Source organism: Erpetoichthys calabaricus, chromosome 6 (genome assembly GCF_900747795.2).
Source record: "Erpetoichthys calabaricus chromosome 6, fErpCal1.3, whole genome shotgun sequence".
In the NCBI taxonomy this organism is placed as follows: domain Eukaryota; kingdom Metazoa; phylum Chordata; class Cladistia; order Polypteriformes; family Polypteridae; genus Erpetoichthys; species Erpetoichthys calabaricus.
Window position 1 is genome coordinate 36,996,670 of NC_041399.2, and position 27,765 is coordinate 37,024,434.

The 27,765-nt window shown below is 37.8% G+C and overlaps 2 protein-coding genes across 3 annotated transcripts in view; one reads left to right on the top strand and one right to left on the bottom strand.

Annotated features, from left to right (window-relative positions):
• The window catches only part of prkdc (protein kinase, DNA-activated, catalytic subunit), a 280,348-nt gene extending 278,096 nt beyond the window's left edge, over window positions 1-2,252 (bottom strand). Inside the window, exon 1 of the mRNA XM_051928733.1 lies at window positions 1,908-2,252. Within this exon, the coding sequence (XP_051784693.1) occupies window positions 1,908-2,064 (157 nt within the window). The 5' untranslated portion in view covers window positions 2,065-2,252. The remainder of the gene's footprint in view (window positions 1-1,907) is intronic.
• Window positions 2,253-2,811: 559 nt separating this feature from the next.
• On the top strand, window positions 2,812-26,369 carry mcm4 (minichromosome maintenance complex component 4). Of its 2 annotated transcripts, none has more exons than XM_028803500.2 (17): window positions 2,812-2,917; window positions 7,039-7,118; window positions 10,853-11,011; window positions 11,977-12,140; window positions 12,231-12,332; window positions 12,734-12,829; window positions 12,915-13,010; window positions 13,220-13,358; window positions 14,346-14,566; window positions 16,294-16,414; window positions 16,503-16,762; window positions 17,494-17,859; window positions 18,878-19,005; window positions 21,761-21,968; window positions 23,022-23,250; window positions 24,065-24,198; window positions 26,115-26,369. In XM_028803500.2, the coding sequence occupies exons 2-17, from the start codon at window positions 7,052-7,054 to the stop codon at window positions 26,205-26,207; spliced, it is 2,583 nt and encodes an 860-aa protein (XP_028659333.1). In that variant the 5' UTR covers window positions 2,812-2,917; window positions 7,039-7,051; the 3' UTR covers window positions 26,208-26,369. The 2 variants fall into 2 exon arrangements, with proteins under 2 accessions (XP_028659333.1, XP_028659334.1); XM_028803501.2 differs by having other exon boundaries at window positions 2,849-2,912.
• The last annotated feature ends 1,396 nt before the right edge of the window (window positions 26,370-27,765 follow it).

Genomic DNA, 27,765 nt, shown 5'->3' on the forward strand with positions numbered 1-27,765 from the left:
AGGTTTTTCTTTCATGTCTTAAACGATGTGCATTGTACTTTAACTGGTGCTTTCATATTGGCCCTGTGTACGTTTCCGACAATGTGATAGACTGGACCCAGTCCAAAGCTGGTTTCTTGCTTTGCACCCAATTTCTCTACAATGTGGTTGGCTCCCAGTTGACCCTGAACTGGTTATGTTTTCTGAAAAAAAAACCGAAGGGCTGAAAATTTCTAATATTCTCCTGGCCACAAATCACTTGGATAAAATACTCAGAAAGGAAAAACCTAAAACATGGGGATGACCCAATGCAGAAGAATAAAATCACTTACAGAAACTAAATTTAGATAACACATTCCGTTATATGCAAAGATCGACTTCTTCTTAAGCAACTGGGCAAGAATAAAAACCTGCCACTATTGAAGCCATACACTGTAGGACTGACCCTGGGAACTGGTCTCGCACATTGCTTGTCTGGAACAGTGTTCTTGTTTCTGTATAATGCCCTAAATGGGTGCCTCTCCAAGAAGCTGGGGTTTATCTAGCTCATGGTTTGCCGTACATTCACAAAAGTGTCACCAAAACTTTGTGACAAACTGTACAAGTTCTGATTACTTTTATCAATGTACATCTGTTGTTAGCATAATCACTGCAGCGGCAGTGAGGGAATATAATGTTCCAGAATTTAAGTGCCCTACCATCAGTGTCAAGCAAAGGGTTTTTCTCTTAACCATTAACCTACAACTACCAGCCACTTTTCACATATGCCAAATTTAAAAATGGGCAAACATGAAAAAACAATTGGGGTGACTGCTTTTCCCTTAGTAAAGTAAATGGAAACTGCTTAATTCTAATAAAAACTAATAAACCGTTCCACTGTTTTTTGCTAGTGACAAAATAATAAAACATATTAACACACCTAAGAGATTTTCTTATTTTTTTATGTAAAACATATATTGCTCAGACAATCCTGGATAAGGTACAAGCATCACTGGGCTCACCCACTTATACAGAACTAATTTAGAAGCTTTCAGTTAATCTGAAACACAATTTTGGGATGTATTGGAAAAAAAACTTTATGCACAAAAGTACACACAAACTACACACGGGTCCAAATATGAAATTTACTACAGTTGCAGAAGCTGAAAAAGATCACCATGTGTAACTTTCAAAGTATGAAATACTCTTCAATGGATACATTTTACCACCTTTAACGTGTACACCAATTGCAACATGATGTTAATGTATGTATGCAAACTCTTTGTGTTCAAAAAGGATGTGCATCTTGCAACAGAAACTAAGAACGTTATTCCCTATATTGGACAGTAAATTGTCAATGCTGTACACTGCAATCACTTGAAAGAGTGATTTGTTTTGTTTTTTGCAACAGTTTGCTATTTTCTACAGGAATGTACTATATAACTTTCCAAATGCAATAAATTAATCTCTTTTTAGAATCATTGTATTTACTAAGATGCAGATAAAAGAAGAGAAATATTCCAAATAACGCAGAGCCAGAAATATACAAGCAGTATCACACCTGACATCTTGACTCTGTTCGGCCTTTCCACGATAAATTCAGAGATCAGCATTCTTATGAGCTAAATATCATGCTACTAGATGTGCAGATGAGATATTTAGCAACGTGAAATCAAAACAATATTTATTCAATTACTTATGTAAAACTTATGTTCCCACCACGTTCCATAGGGGTGTATTGTAAATTGTGCACAACAGTTCAAGGTCTGAAAAGGTTTGGAACGACACTATAACTAAAGTTGTTCGATGGAATATGTGATTTTTTCCCCTCATTATCGTTTATAAAATGTGAAAAGAGGAAACCAACCGGCTAAAATAACAGTTGCAGTACTGCAAAATGCTGTTACCAGAAAGCAGACCTGCATATTCATACTCCGGAGTTTACGCACCTAAATCGCTTTCGCTCCTGGACAGCATGCACTCGTGTCCTAGGTCTCGGATATGATCACGGGCCTCCTCGTTTGCCCTCTTGGAGTCCCCGATGTCAAATAAAGCATGCAGCTTTTGTAGACAGCCATACACGCCACGAGCTGCGTTTGATGCCATTCTGCACTCGTTTCCTTATTCGGGGACCCACATCTACAAGAAGCCGAGAAAGTGTTTGTCTTCCGCCTGTTGGGCAGAAGAAAACAGGTGTGAGTGAAACCGTGAAAGCATAAATGCTATGGAATGTCAATGTTATTTATTGAAATTGCTCACTGTTACAAGTAGTTAAAGTACAACTTAACACAACTTTGAGATGTAAATTGGCAACTTTTAGAAGAAAACATTAACAAGCGCAAACAACAATGGTACAGTCCAAGATTGTGTGGATTGACCATATGATTGTAAAACTGGGGGGTTGAAACAACAAGCAAACTATAAAACAGACTTTATTATGTGCACTGTTATCACTATCTCAGTGTATGCTATATAGACGATATTATTATGTCATATCTTATAATCTTATGTAAAAATACCTATTTTACAAGAACAACATCGCCGAAGTCATTTCTAAGATGCAATTCTTCGCCCCTAATTAGTACTAATGGTTTATCCTCTAGGTTTTCCCGCTAAATGTTTGCACACTGGAGCGATACCAAATTAATATAGGGGTTACGTGTATTGCTTATTGAAAACAGCAATCTTTTCTCTGAGAGTCTGCAAATCATCTATGTTATTTTTCAATAATAACAGTGTTTATTTTAATAAAATTAGGTGAGTTATTTTTGTGCGGATATCGATTGTAAGAAAATATATTCATATATTTTCATATACCCCCTCCCTGCAAACTGAAAGTTAGTTACCCGAATCTTGTATTCCTATTGGTCGAAAATCCCCGCGAAACGGGGCTGCGGTGTGTTGAGTTCGCGCGAATTGCTGTGGCGGTGTTGGATTGTTTGCGGACAGACGCTGTAAGGTATTTATTGTTTCATCATTATCGTTTTGAATGTCCATCGTTTGTGCTGCAGACGATAGTAGGCACATGTGCGTATAAAGGAGAAAATCTGTTTACATTTTACTGAAGACTATACTGTCATCAGTATGGTGTTCTATGTGCATGGTTATGAGTCGAAAGGGAACTAAAAGATCACCCACAGTTTGTAGCTACAGTTTTTACATTTAAAGTATGTGATTGTTTCCCAATATTTAACGTATACTATAAGTCCGAACTTTGCAGTTTCATAAAACATTTTTGGATTTCATCAGTGACGCACTAAGGCATTGTCACTGTATTTGGTTGATTTTTGGTCTTTGCGGTATCTGGTGCTTAAAGTGTGTAGCATGTAGCAGTTCGCTGCGGAACTCGCTATGGTCAACACCATTTGTCTAAACGTGTTTATTAAGCAACATTCTACTTTTTTCGTTGTGTATCAATCTTTTTGTGTTGGCTTTACATGCGTAAATTATTTTAATAGACATTGGGATTTTTCCTTCTCGTTCGGTTAGGTACTGCAAAATGTGTGAGACCGACATAACATTTGGACTTGCTTTTTCGTTCTATTTAAGCTCCGCGTGATGGCGCTCGCTGTGAAGGACTCAAAAACGTCACCATGATTGAGCTTTCTTCTTCAGCATCGCGAGATTCAGCGTTATATTCCACAGCGTGCTTTGATGTTCTGTAAAATCTCTGTTGTAAATAATAAAGCATTGCGTTTTGCACTGTCAAAGAAACACAACAGCAGAAAACCTAATTTGGTTTTTTTTTCAGTTTACTCCGTAAGATATCGTTAATGCTGTCCGTTCAAATGCAAATTATAACAAGTCAGCACTTTTAAGTTTTTCTTGTAGGAGAACTCCAGGATTGAAGCCTGTTTTCAAATACCTAGCTCAACTACCGGTATATTGCATACGTATTTTTTCCTTGAGGGGAAAAACGTTTCTCCAAAAAATTATACTTGATATCTCAGGCCATAATTAACAAGTTACTTGATACGTCATCTTTTTCATTTTCCGCTGCTGGTTTGAGAAGAAATGGTTTAAAGCTCTTTACTGGATGCACCGTTATTAGTAAGGTTTCATCCAGGCATTTCTTAAAAAGAAAGAGTTGAATATATTCAAGTTTTTACTTGTTTTCCTTCACTTAAGACCTTAATGTAATTTAAAGTTCAATTTTTACTCAAAAAAGATTTTTTATTTTTATGTAGTTCATTTCTGTGTTGCGCACCATACCAGCAATTTGCAGGCAGAGTACAACTGTTTGCTACCTGTAACAAGTGCAATTGAACTTTTTGTTCTGTGATGACTAATAAAACACTTTTAATAAAAAAAAAATGTAAGCAACTCTTTTTATACAACAGAAAACTTTACAATATTGTAAAGTTGTATGCACATTTTGTAAAGAGAGTATAATAATAATTTCAGATATCCATCTTACAAAGGGTTCAATACCAAATTAATATTAGCTTGCTTTTCTATAACCGTATGGTTTGGGTTTTGATGTTGAGTGTCTATAGTGTACTTATTACTACTTCTTTCATATTTTAGCAAACCTTTTATATATCCTCGGGGAAACCTTTAAAATCCCTGGAAAGGCTAGTATTATGGAGTCTGAGCATGGCTTAAATCCGTGCTTAATATGAGCATCACTATTTTTTTTTTTCATTTTGCTAAAAAAAGTGTTTAAGCTCTTCATTTAACAAGTTAAGCTTTCTAAATGATTTAATAGTGTTGATTCTTTTGTTGACCATGGCTGGAATAAAACTGCCGCTGATCCCTGGATACTTTTTACCATTTGGAGAGCTACAGGCGATGCAGTCAGTAAAGGTGAAACAAGTTGGTTAACAGAACCCAGGATTTTAAGTAAAAACAAAAAACACAAATCTTATTAGCTGCTGCATTTGCAGTCGCAGCTGTTGAAATTCTTAATCCAGCTCTCTGTTACAATCTGATTTCGTAGAGGAGGGATTTTTGTGTGTGTTTATTGCGTAGTGGCTTCCTCTTAACTCCGAACTACTCAACTCAGTTTATTTGTTCCAACCAACAGCTGCCTCGATTAGAACACCTATTATAAGTATTTATTGCTACTGCATTAGCTACTTGTGTCGTTCAAGATATGACACAATAATATTTACTTTTTATATAAGTAAAAGATTTTGTCTAGATATAGAAATTTTGCTTTTTTATTGTAATGCCTTTGTTATTTAATAAAGTATCTATCTATCTATCTGTCTATCTGTCTAAGCAGTTACCAGCTAAGGATTTCATGGGTGGAAATGTTATTTAAACAGCTGTTTCTGTTTAGAATTTATTTAAAGTATTTGGGTACAATTTACATTTCAAGCTGTGTGAAACAAGTAACATAAGCAGAAAAGAATGTCAAACTATTTATTGAAATGTGTAGGAAAAAGATACAAATTTCACATTGAATTGTATGACAGCAAAAATAATATGGGAAGGGATAGAAAGAATAAGAGAAGCTCATTTAATGAGTTCAGACATTTTGATTTTGTTCTTTAATTGAAAGTCACTCCTTATGCAAGTGTGAATTGTGAGGAAGTTTGTGTTTAGTACAACAACATTTTATTTGTATAGCACATATTCATATAAATGATGTAGCTCAAAGTGTTTTACATAATGAAAAAAGACACAATAAATAAGAAAATAGAATTGGGGAACACGAACATAGTAAGGTCCGATGGCCAGGGAGGGGAGGGGAGGAAAAAAAAAGTACAGGAGCTCATATTTTTAATTTGACAAATAGATAACGGTAACCCGGATTGACAGGATCACACTTGATCTGGGCTTGTGAAATTTGATTACCTGGACGCCACCATATACTTAATGTGCCAGTTTTTTTTAAAGTTTTCAATTGCTTTCTTATTTTTTGTTTCCTTTCAGAAACCGTTTGTTTTGCCATCACAAGTTTAAGAGCATTTATTTTTTAAATTGCCTCCTAATCAACATAAACACTTTCATTCAGTTTTTGTTCCTTTGACACTATGAAAATATTTTGTTGCCAAGCTATGAAAAATAAATACATATATAAAAAGCATAAGTAAAATCAATATAGCAGGTAAAGACCTGATGTAAAGCATGCACATGAATAATGCTAGTGGCAATGACTAGCTGTCGCCATAACCCTGCTGTTCTTTTTTTACAATGATGTCATTAATTTGAACTTAGCCAGGTGAGCTCACACTGGCAAATATATCATACAATTTGCAGAAAAGCTCTCAAGAATCAGTTTTTTTTAATAATTTGTTACATGTATTTTGTTCCTTGATGCTTCGAATTTTTCCCATGGCATACAATCCAGTCTGGATTACTGAAAGACCAGACCATCAGCCTTATCAACCTAAAAGCCAAGTTAGCCTTGCATCCTCTTGATAAAGATCATTATGAATATTTTATTACAATTGTGGCTTGTACTTGGTTCAACCAAGTATTTTAAAACATGGCTTATTTGTATGGAATGTTATTTGTTATTAAAATCAATTATATTAAAAAAAAATCTGGCTTGTAATTATGCCAAGAGTTCTATTTTATGCCATATGTATTAGGGATAATTTGTGTATATATTTTATTAAAATATGTATATTACAAAGATTTCATTTATTTTAGCATTTTTGTATGTTTGCTGAAAATTGAGCATAAAAAATTTTAATTAAAAAAAGATGAACAGAATAATATCTGTGGTTTACAGAATTATTTATAAAAAAATTCCACTATAATATAAAATATAAGGCTGCTACGTGGCTGGTTTTTTGCAGAAACATTGTGTAAAACAAAAAAAAATATATGCTTCAATATCGGAATTTAACAGTTCTTGTAACATGGAATCGGTGAACAGTTTGTTTTGTTTTTATAATGTAACCGATTGGTGTAACCTCCCTGATATCAAAGTCCAAACTACAAAATCATACCAGTTCCTGAGGTTTCTCCTCTAGCATAGAAAGCTCAGAGTGAGAAAGTTGGATCTCATCAGCTGCTAATGTGTTGCTCTCAGGCATTATTTTGGGTTTTTTTAACTGTAGCTATTTTTTGGCTTTTTAATGGCATTGTATATCTGAGAATAATTTTCCTCTCCCCCTTCAACAGAATATATTAAACGATGTCTTCACCAGCATCCACCCCAAGTCGCAGAGGCAAGAGAGGAAGAGCCAGCAATCCAACTTCTCGTAAGTAGAAAAGCAAAGCTTTGTTGTTAAAGAAGCAGCATTGATGCTGATGAGTGAGACCTGTTTTTTTAGGATTGCTAAATCACGTTTCACACTGTCTAGCACGCATTTGGCACCGGAACTGTTGATTATATTTTAGTGAATTAGTGTCTTAGCAAAATGTGTTCAGAATTTAGCGATAGAATTACTGCTTCATAATGGATTGAAACTTGATCAGCATTGTTCAACAATAATTTTAAAGACATCAGTCCTTGCGTTTGGGTACTGTTCAAAAAATATATATGAAGACTGCCGCTTGATGACAATAATTTAAAGTGTAGAAACTGAGAATAGCTATCGTCTGACCGAGTCCCTTTCAATCAGCAGCATGTAAAATATTGCAGTTAGAGAGATGACTGCTGATAATACTGAGATGTCCAAATTAACATATAAAAGCATGAGTGAAGACATACTTCTTTAAAACAATACATTTTTCTCATAACTGATCCTTCTCCTCCTTACTGATTTGTACTGTGGCCAGGTTGAAGTCTCCCTTTTATTATTGATTTTTCTTTTAATATACATGGGGACTTCGCTCGTCAACCCCCCAGCCTGCACTACATGCCAGTAGTGTCTCTGGCGCTCGCATATGTGGATTTCATTTTCACCAAACAACAAATCTTTTAATTCTCGCAGATACGCCTCTTCATTGGGAAGAAACACGAATTAGACGATCTACAAGTCTGTGACTTAAAGTTTAAATCCGAACAATATATTCAATCTCTTTTCACTGTTCCATTATCTCACTGAGTAATAATTATCGTTTGTTTGCACTAATGCGATCTTTACTATCATTTTTTTGAGACTTTCAAATTTTAGTACTTTCATTATCTCTAACCTGCTCTGCATGTGTTTGGCGCCAACGTTTTTGAATTCTTTATGATGTTCTACTTTGTCATCTACTCTTTGTCTTTTATTTCCGTCCCCGGGCGTGGTTAAATCTCTTGGCACAAAGTCTCATCTCACGGGACGTGAAAGTGTCTCTTTGAAAAAGTCATGTCTCGTCCAAGGATTTTTTTTTATATAATAGAGAGATCTAATACTTCATCCATATAGTTTTTCCTTTTTATAAGTGTTAAGACCATGTAAGGAGAATAAGAGTATTTAAAATCTACAGACATAGTTTGAGAGACTGAAGTGTGAAAAAGTGTCAATTAAACCATTTTAATCACAAGTAGGTCTTTATCTTTTGTCCTTCTGTTAAGAGTAACAATGATATCCAAATTTGAAAGTTTGCTCCAGGTTAATACAATATACAGTAATCCCTCGCTATATCGCGCTTCGCCTTTCACGGCTTCACTCCATCGCGGATTTTACATGTAAGCATATTTAAATATATATCGCGGATTTTTCGCTGCTTCGCGGGTTTCTGAGGACAATGAGTCTTTTAATTTCAGTTACATGCTTCCTCAGTTGGTTTGCCCAGTTGATTTCATACAAGGGACGCTATTGGCAGATGGCTGAGAAGCTACTCAACTTACTTTTCTTTGTCTCTCTCTTGCGCTGACTTTCTGTGATCCTGATGTAGGGGGATTGAGCAGGGGGGCTGTTCGCACACCTAGACGATACGGACGCTCGTCTAAAAATGCTGAAAGATTATCTTCACGTTGCTACCTTCTGTGTGCAGCTTTTAAGTATGCTGCACGGTGCTTCGCATACTTAAAAGCTCAAAGGGCACGTATTGATTCTCTCTCTCTCTCTCTCTCTCTCTCTCTCTCTCTCTCTCTCTCTCTCTCTCTCTCTCTCTCTCTCTCTCTCTCTCTCTCTCTCTCTCTCTCTCTCTCTCTCTCTCTCTCTCTCTCTCTCTCTCTCTCTCTCTCTCTCTCTCTCTCTCTCTCTCTCTCTCTCTCTCTCTCTCTCTCTCTTCTCTCTCTCTGCTCCTGACGGAGGGGGTGTGAGCTGCCGCCTTCATCAGCTTTGTGCCGCGGTGCTTCGCATACTTACAAGCCAAACAGCCCTATTGATTTGTTTGCTCCTTTGAAGAGGAAGATATGTTTGCATTCTTTTAATTGTGAGACGGAACTGTCATCTCTGTCTTGTCATGGAGCACAGTTTAACCTGTTGAAAAAGAGACAAATGTTTGTTTGAATAACGTTCCTGTCTCTCTACAACCTCCTGTGTTTCTGTGCAAATCTGTGACCCAAGCATGACAATATAAAAATAACCATATAAACATATGGTTTCTACTTCGCGGATTTTCTTATTTCGCGGGTGGCTCTGGAACGCAACCCCCGCGATGGAGGAGGGATTACTGTAATATATTCCTTTATGTGGAAAGAATTTTTTGGGGCTCCCATCTTAAATGCATTTTTCCTTGATACACACTGCTGTCCAAGTATGTGATTCACTGTTTAACCCTGAATTCTGCTGAATCAGCTGTAGTGTTGCTTTTTAGAATTTGAAGACCTCCGTTAGGTCCCATTTATCCATCTCTATCCAACATTAAAAAGATTGATGTCCCTTGGCTTGCTAGAATAGGGCACATCTTTCAGACCAGGATCGTAATTGGTTACACTTTTCTACATAGCTCCTTGCACTGTTCTTTTATACCAAAGTGGCCAAATTGCACACTGTTTTCAAGACGGAGACTGATCATAGCATCTCTTGATTAATATTCAACAGAATTAACAGCCTAACATTTTATTCTACATTTGTTTTTCAGTCTTTTCTTTTCCAGAGTGTGCTTCCTTTATGTCCACATTGCTGCTGATTAATTCAGAATCTGTCCTTCCTTTCACAGGCTGCCTAAATTAACCTGTATTTTTCAGGTATTTGGCTCATTTTAAATTTAGTCTGTGAAGTTTTTTTGGCATCCACCTTAGTACTTGTTCAGAATAGGCACCGGCCCCTCATACGCCTGCTTTGAGTTAAGTGACTTGTTCCTAGGTATATCATGACTGAAAGGTGCCAATCTGATTTGGAGTCCTCCATGTTTGTCTACTTACTATAGTTTTATGAAAGACCAGTGATTATCAGATAGCTATAAACCCACCTAAGGGTGATTAGGAAAAAAAAAGTTGGGATGGTGTTGGCATTGATCCTGCTGCTGAATGTATACTTTTGGACTTTATAATTTGATCTAAGTAGGAGCTACTTGAACAGTCTTGCCGTTAATAATTTTGCAGATAGCTTTTCCCAAGTCACTGCACACAAGTAGGTTACATTATATTTGTTTACCTACTTTATACAAATGGCTCTGGATTTGCCCCAACCTCTTGCAACAAAGTGTTTTGAGATCTGAAGTTGCTTTCGATACCACCTTCATCACTGAAGTTCCTGACCCCTCCCCCCCCATTGAGCAGTTTCTAGCCAGATTGTGAATTACTTATACATCTTGAATACTTTATATATGCTTTGTCCATTTATCCAACTATTTCTATTTTGGCCTCTCTAATATCAGCTTGCTCTTTTTGCGTGCCCTTCCAAAGCATGATTTACATTCAGTATTAAATAACTGAGATGAGACTGGCATGGAAGTCAGTTGGTAAATGTAACTAACCTGTACATCACCTTTTAGAGGAAGATCCATTACAAAAAAGAATGCACTCTCAAGTTCTCTTGTAAATTCCTGGGTGGAGGAACTTTTTTAATTTTCTCCCACTGGGTTTTAAGTGTTTAAGACTTGGATACTCACAGGGCTGTTAGGTGCTGTTGGGGAGTCTTAAATGTTTTACTTGTGTAATTCTCTGTTTCAGCTCGCAGTGAAGATGTCCGATCTCCTCCATCTCAGAGGCGCCGCAATGATGACACTTCCACCGGGGAGCTTCAGCCCATGCCAACTTCCCCTGCTGCACGCAGTCCTAATGTGCAGGACACATCTTTGTTCTCCAGCCCTGCCAGGTCCCGCTATTCTGGTATGCATTACTGTATCTTTGTCTGCAGATGTTATTGGTAGAATGCAAAGAGTTGCAAGCCAGTCTCCTTTCTTAAGAGATGAAGATGCTGCAGAATTAGTTTATGTACAAATTGGGACTTCCACCTTGGATATAATTTATTTACTTTTGACAAATGCTTTAGCAGCCCTGGATATTGGCAAACTCCATACATTTCAAGGCAAATACAATTTTCTATTTCTAATATGATTATCTTTTCCTTAATTGAAGACAATATTCCAAAGTACTGAGGTTTTATTGATTGATTGATTGTGGAAGCCTTTTCCTCCCCATCCAATAAACTGAATACTTCTATCATATTTGAATATGCAAATGATGTAGTTGTTTCATGCCTGAAATGTGGAGACTTTGTTACTGAAGAACCAGAAAGATCATTTAACTGTAAACTGTTTGGTTTTTAAATAGTTATTTAATAGTGTGTGGGAAAAGTGCACACAGAAATGCAACATTTATTTTAAACATAAAACAGCCTAAAATGCATTGTGAGCTTAGTTCTGTGAATCCCATGCAGATTCATCATGTTCCTATTAAATTGTTAGTTATTTGTATATTATTGTTTAAGGGATTGCTGTGTGGTTTTTGCATGTTCCTCCGTGTTTTTTTTGTACTCTGTCTGTATGTGGTTAGTTAAAAAAATGTTCAAATTATCAGTGAGTCCAGGTGATATCCTACCCAAGGCTGATTTCATCGTAGCTCTCAATGTAACCCACATAGGCCGTGGTCCCTATGTGGATATTTTCAATGAAACACACCTTTTCTAGTTCCTAACCAACATGTTCCAAGTTATCACTGTATTTATAATTGTGTTAATTTTCTATTCTTGTTTCAGTTAAAGTTAGTCACTTTAAAAGCATCTGTCTCTGTATTCTGAGTCATCTGATTTATTTTGCTTTTGACGTGTAATTTTTTTCATTCATTGCCAACAGCTCCACTTAGTGAGCTTGATTTGAGTTCCCCACTTACCTATGGAACACCTAGCTCCAGAGTAGAGGGGACACCACGCAGTGGAGTACGTGGAACTCCAGCTCGACAGCGCCCTGATCTGGGTTCAGTAAGGAAGGCTCGTCAGGTTGATTTGCACTCTGATCAGGTGAGATGTTACACACAGTGAACCCTGTCCTTCACTAAAGGATGATTTCTGTTGGTGGACTATGGATTTCATTCTGTTATCTCATTGTAGCCCACAGGAGAGGATGCATTGTCCAGTGAGCAGCCAGTGGGGCAGAAACTTGTGATCTGGGGCACTGATGTCAATGTTGCAACATGTAAGGAGAAGTTTCAGGTAAGCAGTCCACCCAGAAGCCTCCAGTCACCTGTGGAAGTTGTTAGTTAAGCTTTAGCTAGTGGATGTCATCTACCATGTGTGTGCTTGGTGTGTGGGTGTGTTTGTGTGTGTCCTGCGGTGGGTTGGCACCCTGCCCAGGATTGGTTCCTGCCTTGTGCACTGTGTTGGCTGGGATTGGCTCCAGCAGACCCCCGTGACCCTGTGTTCGGATTCAGCGGGTTGGATAATGGATGGATGGATGTCATCTACCATATCATCTACTAGCCATCATAACATGTTAAATCATTTGCAATTAGAAGTGAAGTTTTAAAATATCAGAACCCATAGAAGGTCATTGTTTGTGTGTATATTCCTTTATTTTTGTTTCCACCAATGATTTTAATGTTTGCTTTGCTCAGAGATTTCTACAACGATTTGTTGACCCTTCTGCCCGGGAGGAGGAAAATGCGGGCTTAGATCTTAATGAGCCCTGGTATATGCAGCGTCTTGAAGAGGTATGTTTCTTGAGTGTTTTGTGAATGATTTATTTATGAAATGAGGTTGCTTTCCTTGTCATCATGTTTCTTTTGTGTTTTCTAGATTAATGTGGTTGGCGAACCTGTTCTGAATGTCAATTGTTGCCATCTTGAGTCATTTGACACAGACCTCTACAGGCAACTGATGTGTTATCCTCAGGTGAATGCTTGATTTATATCTGGTTTGGAAACTAAATGTGTGTATGTATGTGTATATGTAATATATATAATAGCAAGCACAATTTTTATGAAAATAAGCATTACTCCATTCTGAATTGTCTACAAATGTTCAATTTGGGAATCAAGTGGGTAGTGCTGCTGCTTTATTGAGAATTCATAAACATTCCTTCTGCTTTCTTTTCTTTTCAGGAAGTTATTCCAACGTTTGACATGGCTGTGAATGAAATCTTCTTTGAACATTATCCAGATTCCGTTTTGGAGCATCAAATTCAAGTCCGCCCATACAATGCTCTAAAAACCAAAAATATGAGAAGCCTCAACCCTGAAGGTAACTTATATATCCAATTGTGAGTTTGTCCTACTATTTGTGAAGCACTTTTATAACTAGAAGATGTGAATAATCTTAGGACAAAGTTTACCATGCTTTATATAAAGCTGGGATGATCATTTAGCCGTCGATAAACTAGATGCAGCCTTTGTGGAAGTTTTCTCTGACTCCAAGCCATCATTGAACATTGTTTTTAGTCAAAGTGACATATTCAGCACCTAGAAGGTGTTTTTCAGATGCAGGGTTTGAGCAGAAGGAACAGGTGATCAGACACCCTAATTCCCATACCCATAAATGCCTACTGTTCCACTTTGGATTCTGGTCTATCCAAATACATAAAATTGTGCCAAGTCTTTGCTTTCTGTTGATTCATTAATGGCTAGAGGAATATGATCAGCTTGACCAACACCACCTATCACCCAACGTCGTACATTCTATGTCAAGACATGAATATGATGTGCTGCTGTTACAGCTGAAATGAGTGCTATTTCATAGATTTATTTGTGCTATCCATCGATTAGCAAATTCTGATAGAGTATTGTTAATGTAATCATCTAATATGTCTGCATCAGGGACGGCTTTATTGTGCATCGCAAGTAACCACATAAGTTGGAGGAAAGTAGTTGTTTCTCTCTGTTGTTCAGGTAATAGTTTTTCCTGCTGTTATCGTGGATTGTTGTCAAGGCCTCAGTTTTACTGAGCCTGGCCTCAGATTTTGTTGGAAAGGTTCATTAAAGTGCCATGCTTTTAACAATAGTGACATCTTCACATTACACTCCTTTTTTATGTTTCATTTCATATTACTAGAGCTATATATACTGTAAATTGATAACCTGTCCTTGGTGAGTTATTTATAATTGACATTATCTTCAAAAGGCTGGAAAGTTTTTATTTTAATCAATGTAAATACTTCATGTTTGAAAGGCACTAGTTTGTAGATGTGGTTTTTGTTCCTAGTTTGGTAATTACATGGTTTATGACCCACAGATATTGACCAGTTGATCACAATTAGTGGCATGGTTATCAGGACCTCACAGCTCATTCCTGAGATGCAGGAGGCTTTCTTCAAATGCCAGGTCTGCTCTTTCACCACCCGGGTGGAAATTGATCGAGGTCGCATTGCTGAGCCTGCCGTTTGCAAGAACTGCAATACCACACACAGCATGGCTCTTGTCCACAATCGCTCAGTGTTCTCTGATAAGCAGATGGTGAGTTGTTGGGATTTTTTTTGGGGTATGTTCTTAAGGGGATTAGATGTGCAGATCTGAAGAGATTCTGTTCTTAGTTCAGTTATGTATATAGAAGCATTTGCTGTTAATGCATAAAAATTTATGTATCAAGTTCCTTTCAAACTTAAGCATTCGAGTTATTTCTGTCATGTATTGACCGTTACGGATTCTCGAGACTTTGAAATGCAAATAATTATCATAGGTGCACCACACGTTCCCCTAACTTTTTTTTCTTTTAAGGCCAGTGTGGTGTTACATGAATCAGTATTACAAATAGACTAATGTATGAAAAGCTAGAAATCTCTCTGCGTTTTCATGTATTCTCTGATCATTGCATTGTTCTGCCTGTGTTTTGAGCCATTCTGTTGGATTCACTTAGTAAGGATTAGGAAAGAGCCGATACCAATCACCAACATCCTGTTACTGGAATTGTCCAGTTCCGATACCGAAATTTCTCTTTAAAAATGTTTAAGCTCCACATAACCAGACGCGGAGAAGCCTTATGTCCTTTAATAAAGTTAACTTTGGTATTTTCTAATTAAGTTGTAGACTACAGGTGTTATCTGTTAAATTTTTGTATTAATAATGAAATCCCTTAGGCTTCTTATGCAGTGACCGTGAAATACTAGAATAAAATCCCATAAAATACAATATTTTAACTAGTAAAATAAGTAGAGAAAATATTCTCCCTAATATTTATGGTATTAAAGAAAATGTTTCCCATAAATACAAACTGTCATATTGTTTAACTTTCTCTGTAGTTTACTTAATTGAAACGAAGCTTTATTTAAAAAAGTAGTTCTCAACATTTGTCAAACAGAAAAAATATATACTTTGCACATTTATTCAACTAATTGATGTTCGCCATTATACATGGCTTAAATGCAAAGTGTGTTTTTGCAATGTACCAACATTCCTAATTCTTGAGGTGCAGTTATAAATATGGATTGCCATTTTAATAATACAGTTTTTCTTTCTTACCTAAATGTATGCTTGTGATACACACAAATAGTAAACACAGTAAAATCTGTACAGAAGCTTTGCATCTATAAAATGTTCCTAAGATGTTTATAAAGAAGATATAGTATAAGACTAGCATGCTTAACAAGTTTACAAGTAAATAGCTTGAGTAAAAATTTGTCTAACATCCATTGTTTACTAAGTAGCAATTTCAAGTTCCTTTTTCTAACTGAAAATGTGAGCTGCTGTACTTAACAGAAGCTCGCTCACCATCGAAATTCAGACAAGCAGTGTTTGCTTTAATTAAAGGACAAAAAAAATTCTGAATTCATAATAGCTTTTCTTGCAGATTCTATAATTGCATGGCATAACTACTGATTCCTTTTCTCAGTTTATTACTCCCCTTTAATGTTCTAATGTTCTCTGTTTCGCTCTGGTAAGTTAGATTGATTGGAGCATCATTACTAAGAAGTGTGTGACTTAATGCAGTGTTTGGGTAGACTGCAAGATGAGAATTTCCCCAATGTGGAGGTGCCAGAAAAGCAAAAACAAGCCAATATTTAGAATACCCTTCTTGTTAAACGTGACGTGACGTTCTTCTCTGATTTTTATAATGTGTAGCGCACATCACTCCTTGGTAAAAAGATTTGTTCTGCACTAACGAACTCTGCAATATTTTAGAGTTTTTATATTTTTGTATTCAATGATTATCATAGAAATTCTCTAACTTTCGCGTTTTCACCCAGGTTAAGTTACAGGAATCGCCTGAAGACATGCCAGCTGGACAGACCCCTCACACCACAGTCTTGTATGCTCACAATGACTTGGTTGACAAAGTCCAACCTGGTGATAGAGTTAATGTTACAGGTAGGTAGATATAAGCAAATAAAAAGTGAAAAACATTTTGGTTCTTTATATTTAAACATATAATTGTTCTGAATTCCTGTATTCATAGGCATTTATCGAGCTGTTCCCATGAGAATTAACCCTAGGCAGAGCAACGTAAAATCAGTTTACAGGACTCACATTGATGTAATCCACTTCCGGAAGACCGATGAGAAGCGTCTGCATGTAGCAGACCAGGAGTTGGAACAGAAGCTGTTCACAGAGGAGCGTGTACAGATGTTAAAAGAGTTGGCCAATAAACCAGATGTCTATGAGCGCCTCTCCTCTGCCCTGGCACCCAGCATTTATGAGCATGAGGATATTAAGAAGGTAAATATGCTACAGAGAGCATACACTTTTAACTAAAAAAAAATAAATAACATTTCTGATTGAAGGTTCAGTCAGGTACGCTTCCTTGTAATTTTAAGAGGAAGCTGTGATGGAGTATGAAAAATAGTGTAACTTTATATTTATCAGTCCTTGAAAGGATCAAAAAATGTGTATTAGCTATGTGAAATACATAAAATAAGCTGGACAATGAATCGTGGCATACTTTACTGTAGAATACTAAAAACAATAATGCACTCCCAGCCCTTCTGTATGCCGACATTCCTTTACAGCACAGAATGGGCAGGATAGAGCATGAGGTGTGACAGAGTGTTGTGATGGCCGTGTACTTCTGACTAAACATTTCCTACATGTACGCCCATTTTTGCATTATCCTTTTTTCTCCTTGTTTTCACCAGTACCACCTTCTCATGTTCTGTTCCTCCAATTATTATTCTTTATAAAACTGACGACTTACCAGAATATGTAGTCATTTATGTTACAGTAGCAGTGTCATGATTGTTATGCAAGTTTAAGATTTTTCCAGTTAACTTAGTTTATATAAAAAAACTCACCCTTTTATGGATATTGTTGTGCTACTCTGTTCTGTATGAATTGAGTTTTTAGGGGGGAAAAAGGCCTGGCCTAACCAGTGGTTTAGATTGTGTGCACACTTTTTATCTAGAAAATGCCATGTTCATTCCTAATGAGTGTTTGTCTGCTCGTTCTTACAGGGTATTTTGCTTCAGCTATTTGGAGGGACTCGAAAGGACTTTAGTCACACTGGTCGAGGGAACTTCCGTTCGGAGATCAACATTCTCTTGTGTGGAGATCCCGGTACCAGCAAATCTCAGCTTCTGCAGTATGTTTACAATCTTGTACCCAGGGGCCAGTACACATCTGGAAAAGGATCGAGTGCTGTGGGTCTCACGGCCTATGTCATGAAGGACCCGGAGACTCGGCAACTGGTGCTACAGACTGGAGCCCTTGTGTTGAGTGACAATGGCATTTGCTGCATTGATGAGTTTGACAAGATGAGTGATAACACCAGATCAGTGCTGCATGAAGTGATGGAGCAGCAGACCCTTTCTATTGCTAAGGTAATACAGGAAAGACGTTTGCCAGTGGAAGCATTGAGAGTTCTTGTACTTCAATAGAAAAAAACCTGATACTTCACCAGTGCTGCTCTGGTTTGTTTGGGTTATTAAAAGGGTGTTAACCTCACTTGCGTTTTTTATAATGTGTAATTACAATATTTTCTTTGATCAAGATGAAAAGTTTTAATGTCAAAGCCGGAATTATAAGATTAGTAAATTTAAACAGTGAAGATTAGTGATTTGTTACAGGTGTGTATTTACACTTTGGCAGGACTACAATAGTTACAAGACATTTGTATACTACACTTCATTTACAGGCTTGGCGCACTGGTGTGGGGGTGTTTGTGTATACATGTGGCTCATTTCATTAATGTTAGATACCATCGGAACAGGAGGCTTAAATCACAAGATTACATTCCCTCTCGATTTATGAAAATAAGTTTTTAAGAACATGTGGCTAGAGATGTAATATAACCAACAACTGCCATTTTGAAGCAATCGGGAACAGTACACCAATTTAATGTAATGTTTGCCCACCCTGTGTTGAATGTCGGGAAACTGGCCAAGAAACTGCAGTTGTCTGTCAAACTCTAGTAGAATGCACAAGTGTTGGCATACTGTAATACGGTGAAAGATCTGGAAGCAGCTTGCTCAGTTTGCAGTGTGTTGTATATTACAGGAATCCATAAACTTATGAATATTCAGATGTCGTCTTTCAAGTTGGCTTCCGTTCTGATGACGGTACATTTTGATAAATCAAAGCAAACCTAATGGTTGCCTCGTTTAATACGTTTGATGCATTCTGCTAATCTTCTAGTTCTGTTATTCTCAGTTTGCACTTTAGTCGTTATTGTGCTAGTACAGGCTGTGGCTTCCCACAATACTACATTTTAATAAAAGTTCAAAATTGATACAAATAAGTGATGTTAGTTACTCTGACAAAATGCTGTGTTTTTTTTTTTGAGTATTCTAGCATACGAATTGGTTTAACTTGCCTTCATTTGTCCTTTTCTCCCTGTAGGCTGGAATTATCTGCCAGCTGAATGCCCGCACCTCAATCCTTGCTGCAGCCAACCCTGTGGAGTCTCAATGGAATCCAAAAAAGACAACTATTGAGAACATTCAGCTGCCACATACACTCTTATCTCGGTAAGCAACATTCACCATTGAGAAATCTGTCTACATCTGCCTTCATTTGTATTTCTGGCTATGTTTGCAGGTCCCAGACATAAGTTATATACTTTTTGTCAGAAGTCAATTGCTATGTGTTTTAACTGTGTTTATATAATACATGCACATATGAATGAGCGTTTTAAAGCATTTTCTTCTAAAAGACTATGGGGCTTCACTCGCCCACCCCCGGGTTTGGTTAACCAGATATACAATTTAAAGAGATTATTTTAATGGGAATTGTTACATACTCTTTCGATTCTATGCTGCATCGATTTCTCCGTGATCATTGACCGAATTGTGGTTTCTTCAAAATTAAAATTGTCATAGCCGTAATTGTTGTGGGACCGCAGATAGTCATAGTGTATGGTCCATTGTTGTTTAAATCTGCATTTTGAGCATTGTATGATGCAAACACGAAGAGATTATTATCGAATACTTTGCCTGTAGCGTATGTGGATTTCACTTTCACCAAACAAAAAAATCTTAATTCTCGCAGATACTACTCTTCATTGGGAAGAAACATTTTTCCCTGATGGCAACACGAATTAGACGATCTACAAGTCTCCGACTTAAACTTAAAATACCTACACACTTTTGACATGTCACCTATGTCCATATATTCGATCTTTTTGCTGTTCTGTTATTTCACCAAGTAGTAATTTCCATTTGTGCTAATGCGATCTTTATTATCTTTTTTTGATACTTTCGAATTTTCCTACTTTCATATTCTTTCACTTGCTCTGCATGTGTATTGCGCCAAAGTTTTTGGACCTCTTTATGAAGTCCCTTATTTCTGACCCCGATTGGACCTACGAGCTTTTCAATTCCACTTGGTCCAGGCTGATGATTACTTATTTTATGAATTTGCACGTAGATGATTTATTGTTCTTTTGTGCATTCTTTTTTGCCGCCTTTTCTCTCCTACGATTTTCTCTTTTCGACGAGCTGCTCTTTCTTCTTTGCTTAGTCGTTGACGTGCCATGTAGAACGTGTAACATTTTTAAGAGCTGGGAGTACATGTAGTGTGTCTGCCAAAAGTATTCAAACAACTGAGAGGTTAGATGTCTGTGAAGTTGTTTTAAATTGTAAGTAGGGCGTGATGTGCAAAAGTCACCGTCTCACAGGTCTTGCTTCGAAACGTTGTAAAGTCTAGTCTCGCGGGACGTCAAAGTGTCTCTCTGAGATGATCACGTCTCGACCCAAGATTTTTTTATTATAACAGAAAGAAATATGCACATCTTTTGAGTCTTTAGCAAAAAATATCAAGTGGTCTTAGTAGTGATAAAACCCTGACTAAAACTCACTAACAGACGACGGCACAGTCAAACGTTCATAGGGTAAATATTGACCATAATAGCAATTGTAATTTGAGAAATGTGTCATTTTTTTGTTTTGCTCATTTACCTAAATGCAGTGTACAGTCGGCTTCTCTGCACATATACAGTATATGTCATTCACGTGTGTGTATCTGTGTACATATAATGTGCAAAGCAAAGAATTAAGTGGATATGTACATTTAAAGTGTTTAAATGGAGAGCTTCTTAATTGTAAATTTTTGCAATACTACAAGGCCTCTTATTCAAAGGTGCAGAGTCCGTGGTTTAACGATTTAAACACCAAGAAATATTTTTTTTATGATTTATTTTCCATTTGTAGTTCTGACAGCTGTGTATTATAAACATCTGGTCAGTATTCACCACCTGAGCGAACTGTTTCTACTTGGGTCAGATGCTTTGCGCCTAATAATGTGTAGTAGTAATAATAATAAAGTAGTAATACGACACTTAATGAGTCCTCTAAGAACAAAGTTCCAGTAACAGTCTCCATAAACTGTGCTGTGCCACGTGCTGAAGTTCATGTTCCAGTCTGCTGGCGTGCTGTCCTTGTGCCTCGTCCTCATACAAGACTAATAATTGGCTGTTATGTGTACGTAAAGACAAAAGTTGTTATATTTGAGCTCTTAGTTATTTTACATGTCCTATAGTTATATGTATTACTTTATTTAAAAAACTCTTTCACTCAGTATGTTACAAAAATGTGAAGCTGTATTTTTATAAACTAAAATGTAGATAATAAAGTAGGTAGAAGCTCGAGAAAAGAAATGCAAAGTAGAATTATTGGAGTTGATACCTGGTCATGAAAGGAGTTGGTGCAGAGCTTGGATGAAGGGCCGTAGATAGATAGAGAGCACTTACCTGGAAACACTTCGGAGAGGCTGTGTCCGTGGCCACTGGCCAGTCTTTGTAAGGATTCTGGCTTGGATCATCTCACAGGGTTGAGGAGAGTAAAGCCGGGTGGTGTTGCCTGTAAGCTCAAGTGAGGTGCAAGCAGCAGCCGACAACATGAAATGTCTAAGCAGTGATTGAGGGACTTGAGCCATGCAAAATTGGGACATTGGCGGTAACAGTATTGTAAGGCAGCAAAGAAAGAAGCCTCACGACAACTGCCCAACCAACCAACACTCAGATGCCACCAAAGTCATTAGAATTTGCATCCATATCCATTCTGTGTTAAATCTCTCGGTGGTAATGACATTTTTAGTACAAACTAAAATTCTGGAACACATCTACTTCATTAACATGGGTATTACTGTACTTAATGTTTTCTTTTGTCTTACAATGTAAACCACATGGATTGACAGTTGTCCTTTGTGCTGGTGAAGCCCATCTTTTTATGTGTGGACGCCAACTGTGTGATTTCTAAATCCTGTTACCTAATATTTTTCAATTAGGTTTGATTTGATCTTTCTGATGCTGGATCCCCAAGATGAGATTTACGATAGACGTCTAGCTCACCACTTGGTCTCGCTGTATTACCAAAGCGAGGAGCAGATGGAAGAGGAGTTTTTGGACATGGCAATGCTGAAGGATTACATTGCTTATGCTCGAACCTATATCCATCCTCGGCTAAGTGAAGAAGCCAGCCAGGCTCTCATTGAGGTACTCTCATATCTTTTAGAAAACGTATAAGTGCTTCATCTTCCGATGTCCAATGCATTTGTTCTTTTATTAAGTCTCTATGTACATGGACATAGTGAGGCTTGTTAAATTACCCCCTGCCAGGCTCAAAGTGACTGGTCCCTTTATTTTTAACTTGTTTCCTTTTCGGTTTATATACCATACCAGCAGATGAATATTCTTTCTATAAAACAAAACGTGTAAAGAAATGAAGTTAGTCATCCAAGTTATTGTATATTTTGCAATGAGCTTTGTAGCATATCGCTTAAAAAAAAAAAAAAAGTATAAATCCCATCTAGCAGAATAAGTTAAGATCTTGATAATTTTTATAAATTTATAAATTTTAGGCTGGTCCTAAGTGACCTTAACTCTGCACTATTGGAGCAAAATGTGTATTGTAATATCTGAAAATCCAGAATCATTTTGGCATGTGGCAAAGGATTCCCTTGGTTATCCTGAAAGCCCCCCTGTAGAGAAGCTTACTGTAGATTACTAGAAGCCCAAAAATCCATGTTCATTTGGAATACTGTACAAGCCAAGAGGTTGAAATGAGCAAGTCACATTTGATTTCCTACCTTCTAGATAATATTGGGTTTTGTGATGAAGTATTAAGGCTACAATTAACTAAGTGATCTTCTCATCACAGCTTAGTTTTGCTGTTCCACTGAGTCTGCTTTGCTTATATTGTTATGGTACGTCAAAATGGAAGGTTTCAATCGAGTCCTACCCCAGCCAGTATTTTTTGATATTCAGGTCATTGCAGAATTGAAACTTTTGTAAAGGTAATCATCATCATCATCATCTGCTGATGGAGCATGAGATGTAAAAGTATCTGTCAGTTAAATAAAAAATGAATCTTCACTCCATTGAGGTTTCTCTGTGTTTAAAATCAAACAAAATAGAGAAACTGAAAGAGACCAGGGGCCTAGTGAAAACCTGAGCAAAGTCATTTAGTTTGCTTCGGCTTCGCCACATTGCCTCACTACGTAAAAAGGCTGACCTGCCTAATGCTGTGTTGCTGTATTTGTATTACAGGCTTATGTAGACATGAGAAAGATAGGCAGTGGAAGGGGCATGGTGTCTGCCTACCCACGGCAGCTGGAGTCTCTAATTCGCTTGGCAGAGTCACATGCCAAGGTGCGCTTCTCTGACAAAGTGGAAAGTATAGACGTGGAGGAGGCGAAACGGCTACACCGAGAAGCCCTGAAGCAGTCTGCCACTGATCCAAGAACCGGTTTTGTTGACATTTCTATCCTCACCACAGGTACAGAAATTGTTTTAAATTACTATTGTATTTTTATATTGGGTTGTAGCACTTGATGTCACCTTCATGGTTTTTATAAAGGGCTGTCAGACTTCTTCTCTTTCAGAGCAAGACGCTTGTAGGTTTAGGAGTGTGTGTTCTGCTTCATTGTGTCTGCACTATACTTATGTTTATCATCTTGGACAGAAAGGGTCACGCAGGGGCAGACTTCAAGATTTTCGTCATTTTGGTATTTTCTTGCCTTCCTCCTTCTCTGTCCCAAGCTACCTCTGTAAAACAGACATTAGTACTAAGAAGTAAATTTTGTTTTCCTAAAAATGCTGAGAGCATTGATTCGTAAAACCACAGTCTCCAGGATAGCAAACGTAAAAGTTAGGACCATGTACACTTGATTAGTCAAAATCAGTCTTTTGCTTCTCTCTAAGCTCTCCACTTTCCTGAGAATGTTTAATTCTAGACGTTCATTTGGGAGGATCGGTCCTCTGTAGCTGACAGACTCCGTTGCATTTCTATTGCTTCTGTGGTAAGGTCTGGCTTCGTGACGTGTTTTTGTGGAAATTCTCTTCAGAAAATGAAGAATTGATGCTGTAGCTTACAATGAAAAGTAAGAACTGAATAAAACAATGCACAGGCATCGTCATGATCAAAGTGTAAATTCCTCAAATCACAAGTAATTTATTTTTGTGTAATTTCAAATTTTACTGTTTATTCATTACAGTGCAATCTGTAGATGCAACGCATTGATAATGCAGAGATATAAATTGACATCACGCGACAAATTGTAAAGTTGTTTTTTTCTTTCTTTCTCGTATAGGAATGAGTGCCACAGCACGCAAACGTAAAGAAGAACTGGCACAAGTTTTGAAGAAACTCATCCAGTCGAAAGGCAAGACCCCTGCATTCAAATACCAGCAGTTGTTTGATGATCTCCGTGGACAGTCCGATGTGGTGAGTATTTCTGTGAGCAACAAGTGTCATATTTAAAAATCTTTAAGTGAGAGCAGGAGAACAAGTTTGATAAGAACAGGCTATTCTCCCCAACAAGATTGGTCATCCTACTTAAATGCTTAGATTGTCCAAAACAACATGAAGTTGAGATTTGAAGGTCCCTGATGTTCTACTTTCTTTCACTCTAGTTGGTCATTTATTCCATATGTCGATGATTCCTTGCATGAAGAAAAACTTTCTAACATTTGTGCAGACTCTTTCCTTAACAAGTTTTCAACCACACCTACGTGTTCTTCTAGAATTTACTGCAGTTCTACAGTAAGAACTGGAATCTGCTGTACTAATTTCTTTCATAATTTTTAAAACTTTGCACATGTCCCTTCTTAATATCCGCTTGCTTTAATGAGGTTCATCTCCTGCAATGTCTCCTCATAATTCCTATTTGTTAGTCCCAGAATCAGCCTAGTTGCTCTCTACTCTGGACTTTCTCTAGTGCTGCTATGTCTTTTTTTTTTTTTTTTTTTGTCATATGGAGACCAAAACTGAAAACCGTACTTCAGGTGAGACCTCACTAGTGTGTTGTGTAACTTAAACCTGACCTCCCCAGACTTGTCCTCCACACATTGTTTAATATAACCTAACATCCTATTAGTGACTTCTGCTAGTGACAAGTCCACTGTGACGCTCACTTCCTTCTCAAAAGGTGTACTTTCAAGTTTCAGATCTCCCATTGTGTACCCAACTCTAACACTCCTATTTCCCACATGTAATACTTTTATAAGTTTCATCTGCTGCATATCCCAAACTCACATTCTATCCAAGTGCCTCTCTAACACTTCGGCTGACTGTGTATAATTTGCTCTTCCGTCAAAGGCATGGCATTACTTGTTATCGAGTAATAAATTTAGATGCTCTAATCAAGTGCCTGTAACAAATAGCTGATCTTGAATTTTACATCACTTTTACACATACTGGTTTCTATAAGGAGCACTTGTACTTCCCAATGTATAAATTAAAATATGACTTTGCTAAGAGTTGATTGAAAAGTCATTGTCGTCTTCTTTTGGCTGCTCCTGTTAGGGGTCACCACAGCGGATCATCATCTTCCATATCCTTCAGTCCTCTACATCTTGTTCAGTTACACCCATCACCTGCATGTCCTCTCTCAGCACATCTATAAACCTTCTCTTAGGCCTTCCTCTTTTCCTCTTCACTGGCAGCTCTATCCAGCACATTTCCAAACCAACCCAATCTCGCCTCTCTGACTTTGTCTCCCAACTGTCCAACTTGAACTGACCCTCTAATGTCATCATTTCTAATTCTGTCCATCCTCGTCACACCCAGTGCAAATCTTAAAATCTTTAATTCTGCTGCCTCCAGCTCTGTCTCCTGCTTTCTGGTCAGTGCCACCGTCTCCAACCCATATAACATAGCTGGTCTCACTACCATCCTGTAGACCTTCCCTTTCACTCTTGCTGATACCCGTCCGTCACAAATCACTCCTGACACTCTTCTCCATTCATTCCCCCCTCCCTGCACTCACTTTTTCACCTCTCTTCCACACTCTACTGTTGATCCCAAGTATTTAAACTCATCCACCTTCACCAACAAAAGAGTTGATTTGAAAAGTAAATATTCATAATTAAAAATAATGCGTGGTGAAGAGGACAAAGGTCCAGTTGAGACTGGTGAGGGCCTCAGGTTCAAGGTTTATACTCCTGTTCAAAAGCAGAAGGACAGACCCAGTGCTTCATCTGATTAGAAAATGATGTCATTGAATGGCTTTTCATAATCGCTTGTCAAGTCAAGTCAACTTTATTTATAAAGCACTTTACATACAACAGCCGCTGACCAAAGTGCTGAAGTGCTTGTCCTTCCATGCTTGACTAACTTTTTAATTAATTTTTTTTTTTTAGGCAATTACAAAGGATATGTTTGATGAAGCACTTAGAGCTCTGGGTGATGAGGACTTCTTGACAGTGACAGGAAAAACGGTTCGGCTGCTTTAATCTGGACCCCCCAACCACTCCCTTCCCATTTTGTCCTAAATCAATAAATAACTCCTCCCTTTTTTTCCAGGCTCCTCTCACTTGGTTGCATTTGGCATGGGCCACTAACGCGTTCACTCATAAAATTGTTGATTATTATGTAAATAAAGGGTGCTTTATATATACTTGTGTAGTTTGGATATAAATTGCATACTGTTTTATAATAAGTCAAATAATAATAATAAACGAGCAGTAGTGTTGTTCAAAAGTGTACCGCCATGGTTTCTTAAATTAATGCTTTGATCAGAATTTTAAACTGCACCTATTTTGCATTTTTGCTTTTAATTCACTGCTTACATACACACCGATCAGCCCCAACATTAAAACCTGTGACTGGTGAAGTAGCATTTATTATCTCATTACAGTGTTCTCCCGATTGAGGTGGGATATATTAGGCAGCAAGTGAATCGTCAGTTCTTGACGTTCATGTGATGGAAACGGGTGGGAAAAATGGACAAACATAAGGGTCTGAGCAACTTTGACAAACACCAAATTGTGATGGCTAGACAACTGGGTCAGGGTGGCTCAGCATCTCCAAAACGGCAGGTCTTGCGTGGTTTCCTAGTATTTAATGGTTAGTACCAACTAAGAGTGGTCCAAGGAAGGATGGCGAGTGAATTAGTGACAGGGTCACAGGCTCCCAGGGCTAACTGATGAGCAGGGGGAACAAAGGCTAACAAAGGCTACCCCGTCTGGTCTAATTCACAGACAAATTGCTGAAAAATGTGATGCTGCACAGGAGAGAATGGTGTCGGAACATACCCGAGTGGCCTTGCTGACCCCCCTGTCCATCGCCACAAGCAACCATAATGGGTATGTGGCCTGGTCTGAGGAATCGCATTTTGTTTTAGATCCTGTGGATGGGCAGGCTGCATGTACTTTGGGAAGAAGGTAAGCTGAAGGACACGATTCTGATGCACCCTGCTCCTCTGTAAAAACTGTTAAGGAAACGAAGAGTTGAAGGTGTGTTGACTTGGCCCCCAAATTCTCCACATCGCAATCCATTCCAGCATCTGTGGCATGTGCTTGGACAAACAAGTCTGAGCCATGGAGGCCCCACCTGGCATGTGTGGAAGAAGAATTTCAGGGTAACATAGCAATCATCTTTAAGAAATAGCATAAAGGGTTAACAAATGTCAAACGAGATGAAAGGTCAAGTGAACAACAAAATGTGCCCTGAAGTAGAAGAACTTTTTTAGGAAAAATACTGAGATGGTCCATCCATCTATCCATTTTGTAACCCGCTGAATCCGAACACGGGGTTTGCTGGAGCTAACACAGGGCACAAGGCAGGGTGCCAACCCACCGCAGTACTGAGGTGGTCATGTAAATAAATATAAATAATGTACCAGAAGAAAGGTTGATACAAAATGTACTAAAGGATGACTAAGAAATCAGCAGATGTCCTATAAACAATGAGAATGGACAATTGTTATATGCACAGAAATTTCAAGGGTGGTGGCTCATCACAAAATGTATACGAAGAACCAGAATAGACTTTTATGTAAATCATTTGGGT

Coding starts and splice junctions, on each gene's coding strand:
- mcm4 (XM_028803500.2), top strand. CDS start 7,052: ATGTCTTCACCAGCATCCACCCCAAGTCGCAGAGGCAAGAGAGGAAGA. Junction 11,012..11,976: donor TGCCAGGTCCCGCTATTCTG/GTATGCATTACT, acceptor CATTGCCAACAG/CTCCACTTAGTGAGCTTGAT. Junction 13,011..13,219: donor AACTGATGTGTTATCCTCAG/GTGAATGCTTGA, acceptor TTTTCTTTTCAG/GAAGTTATTCCAACGTTTGA.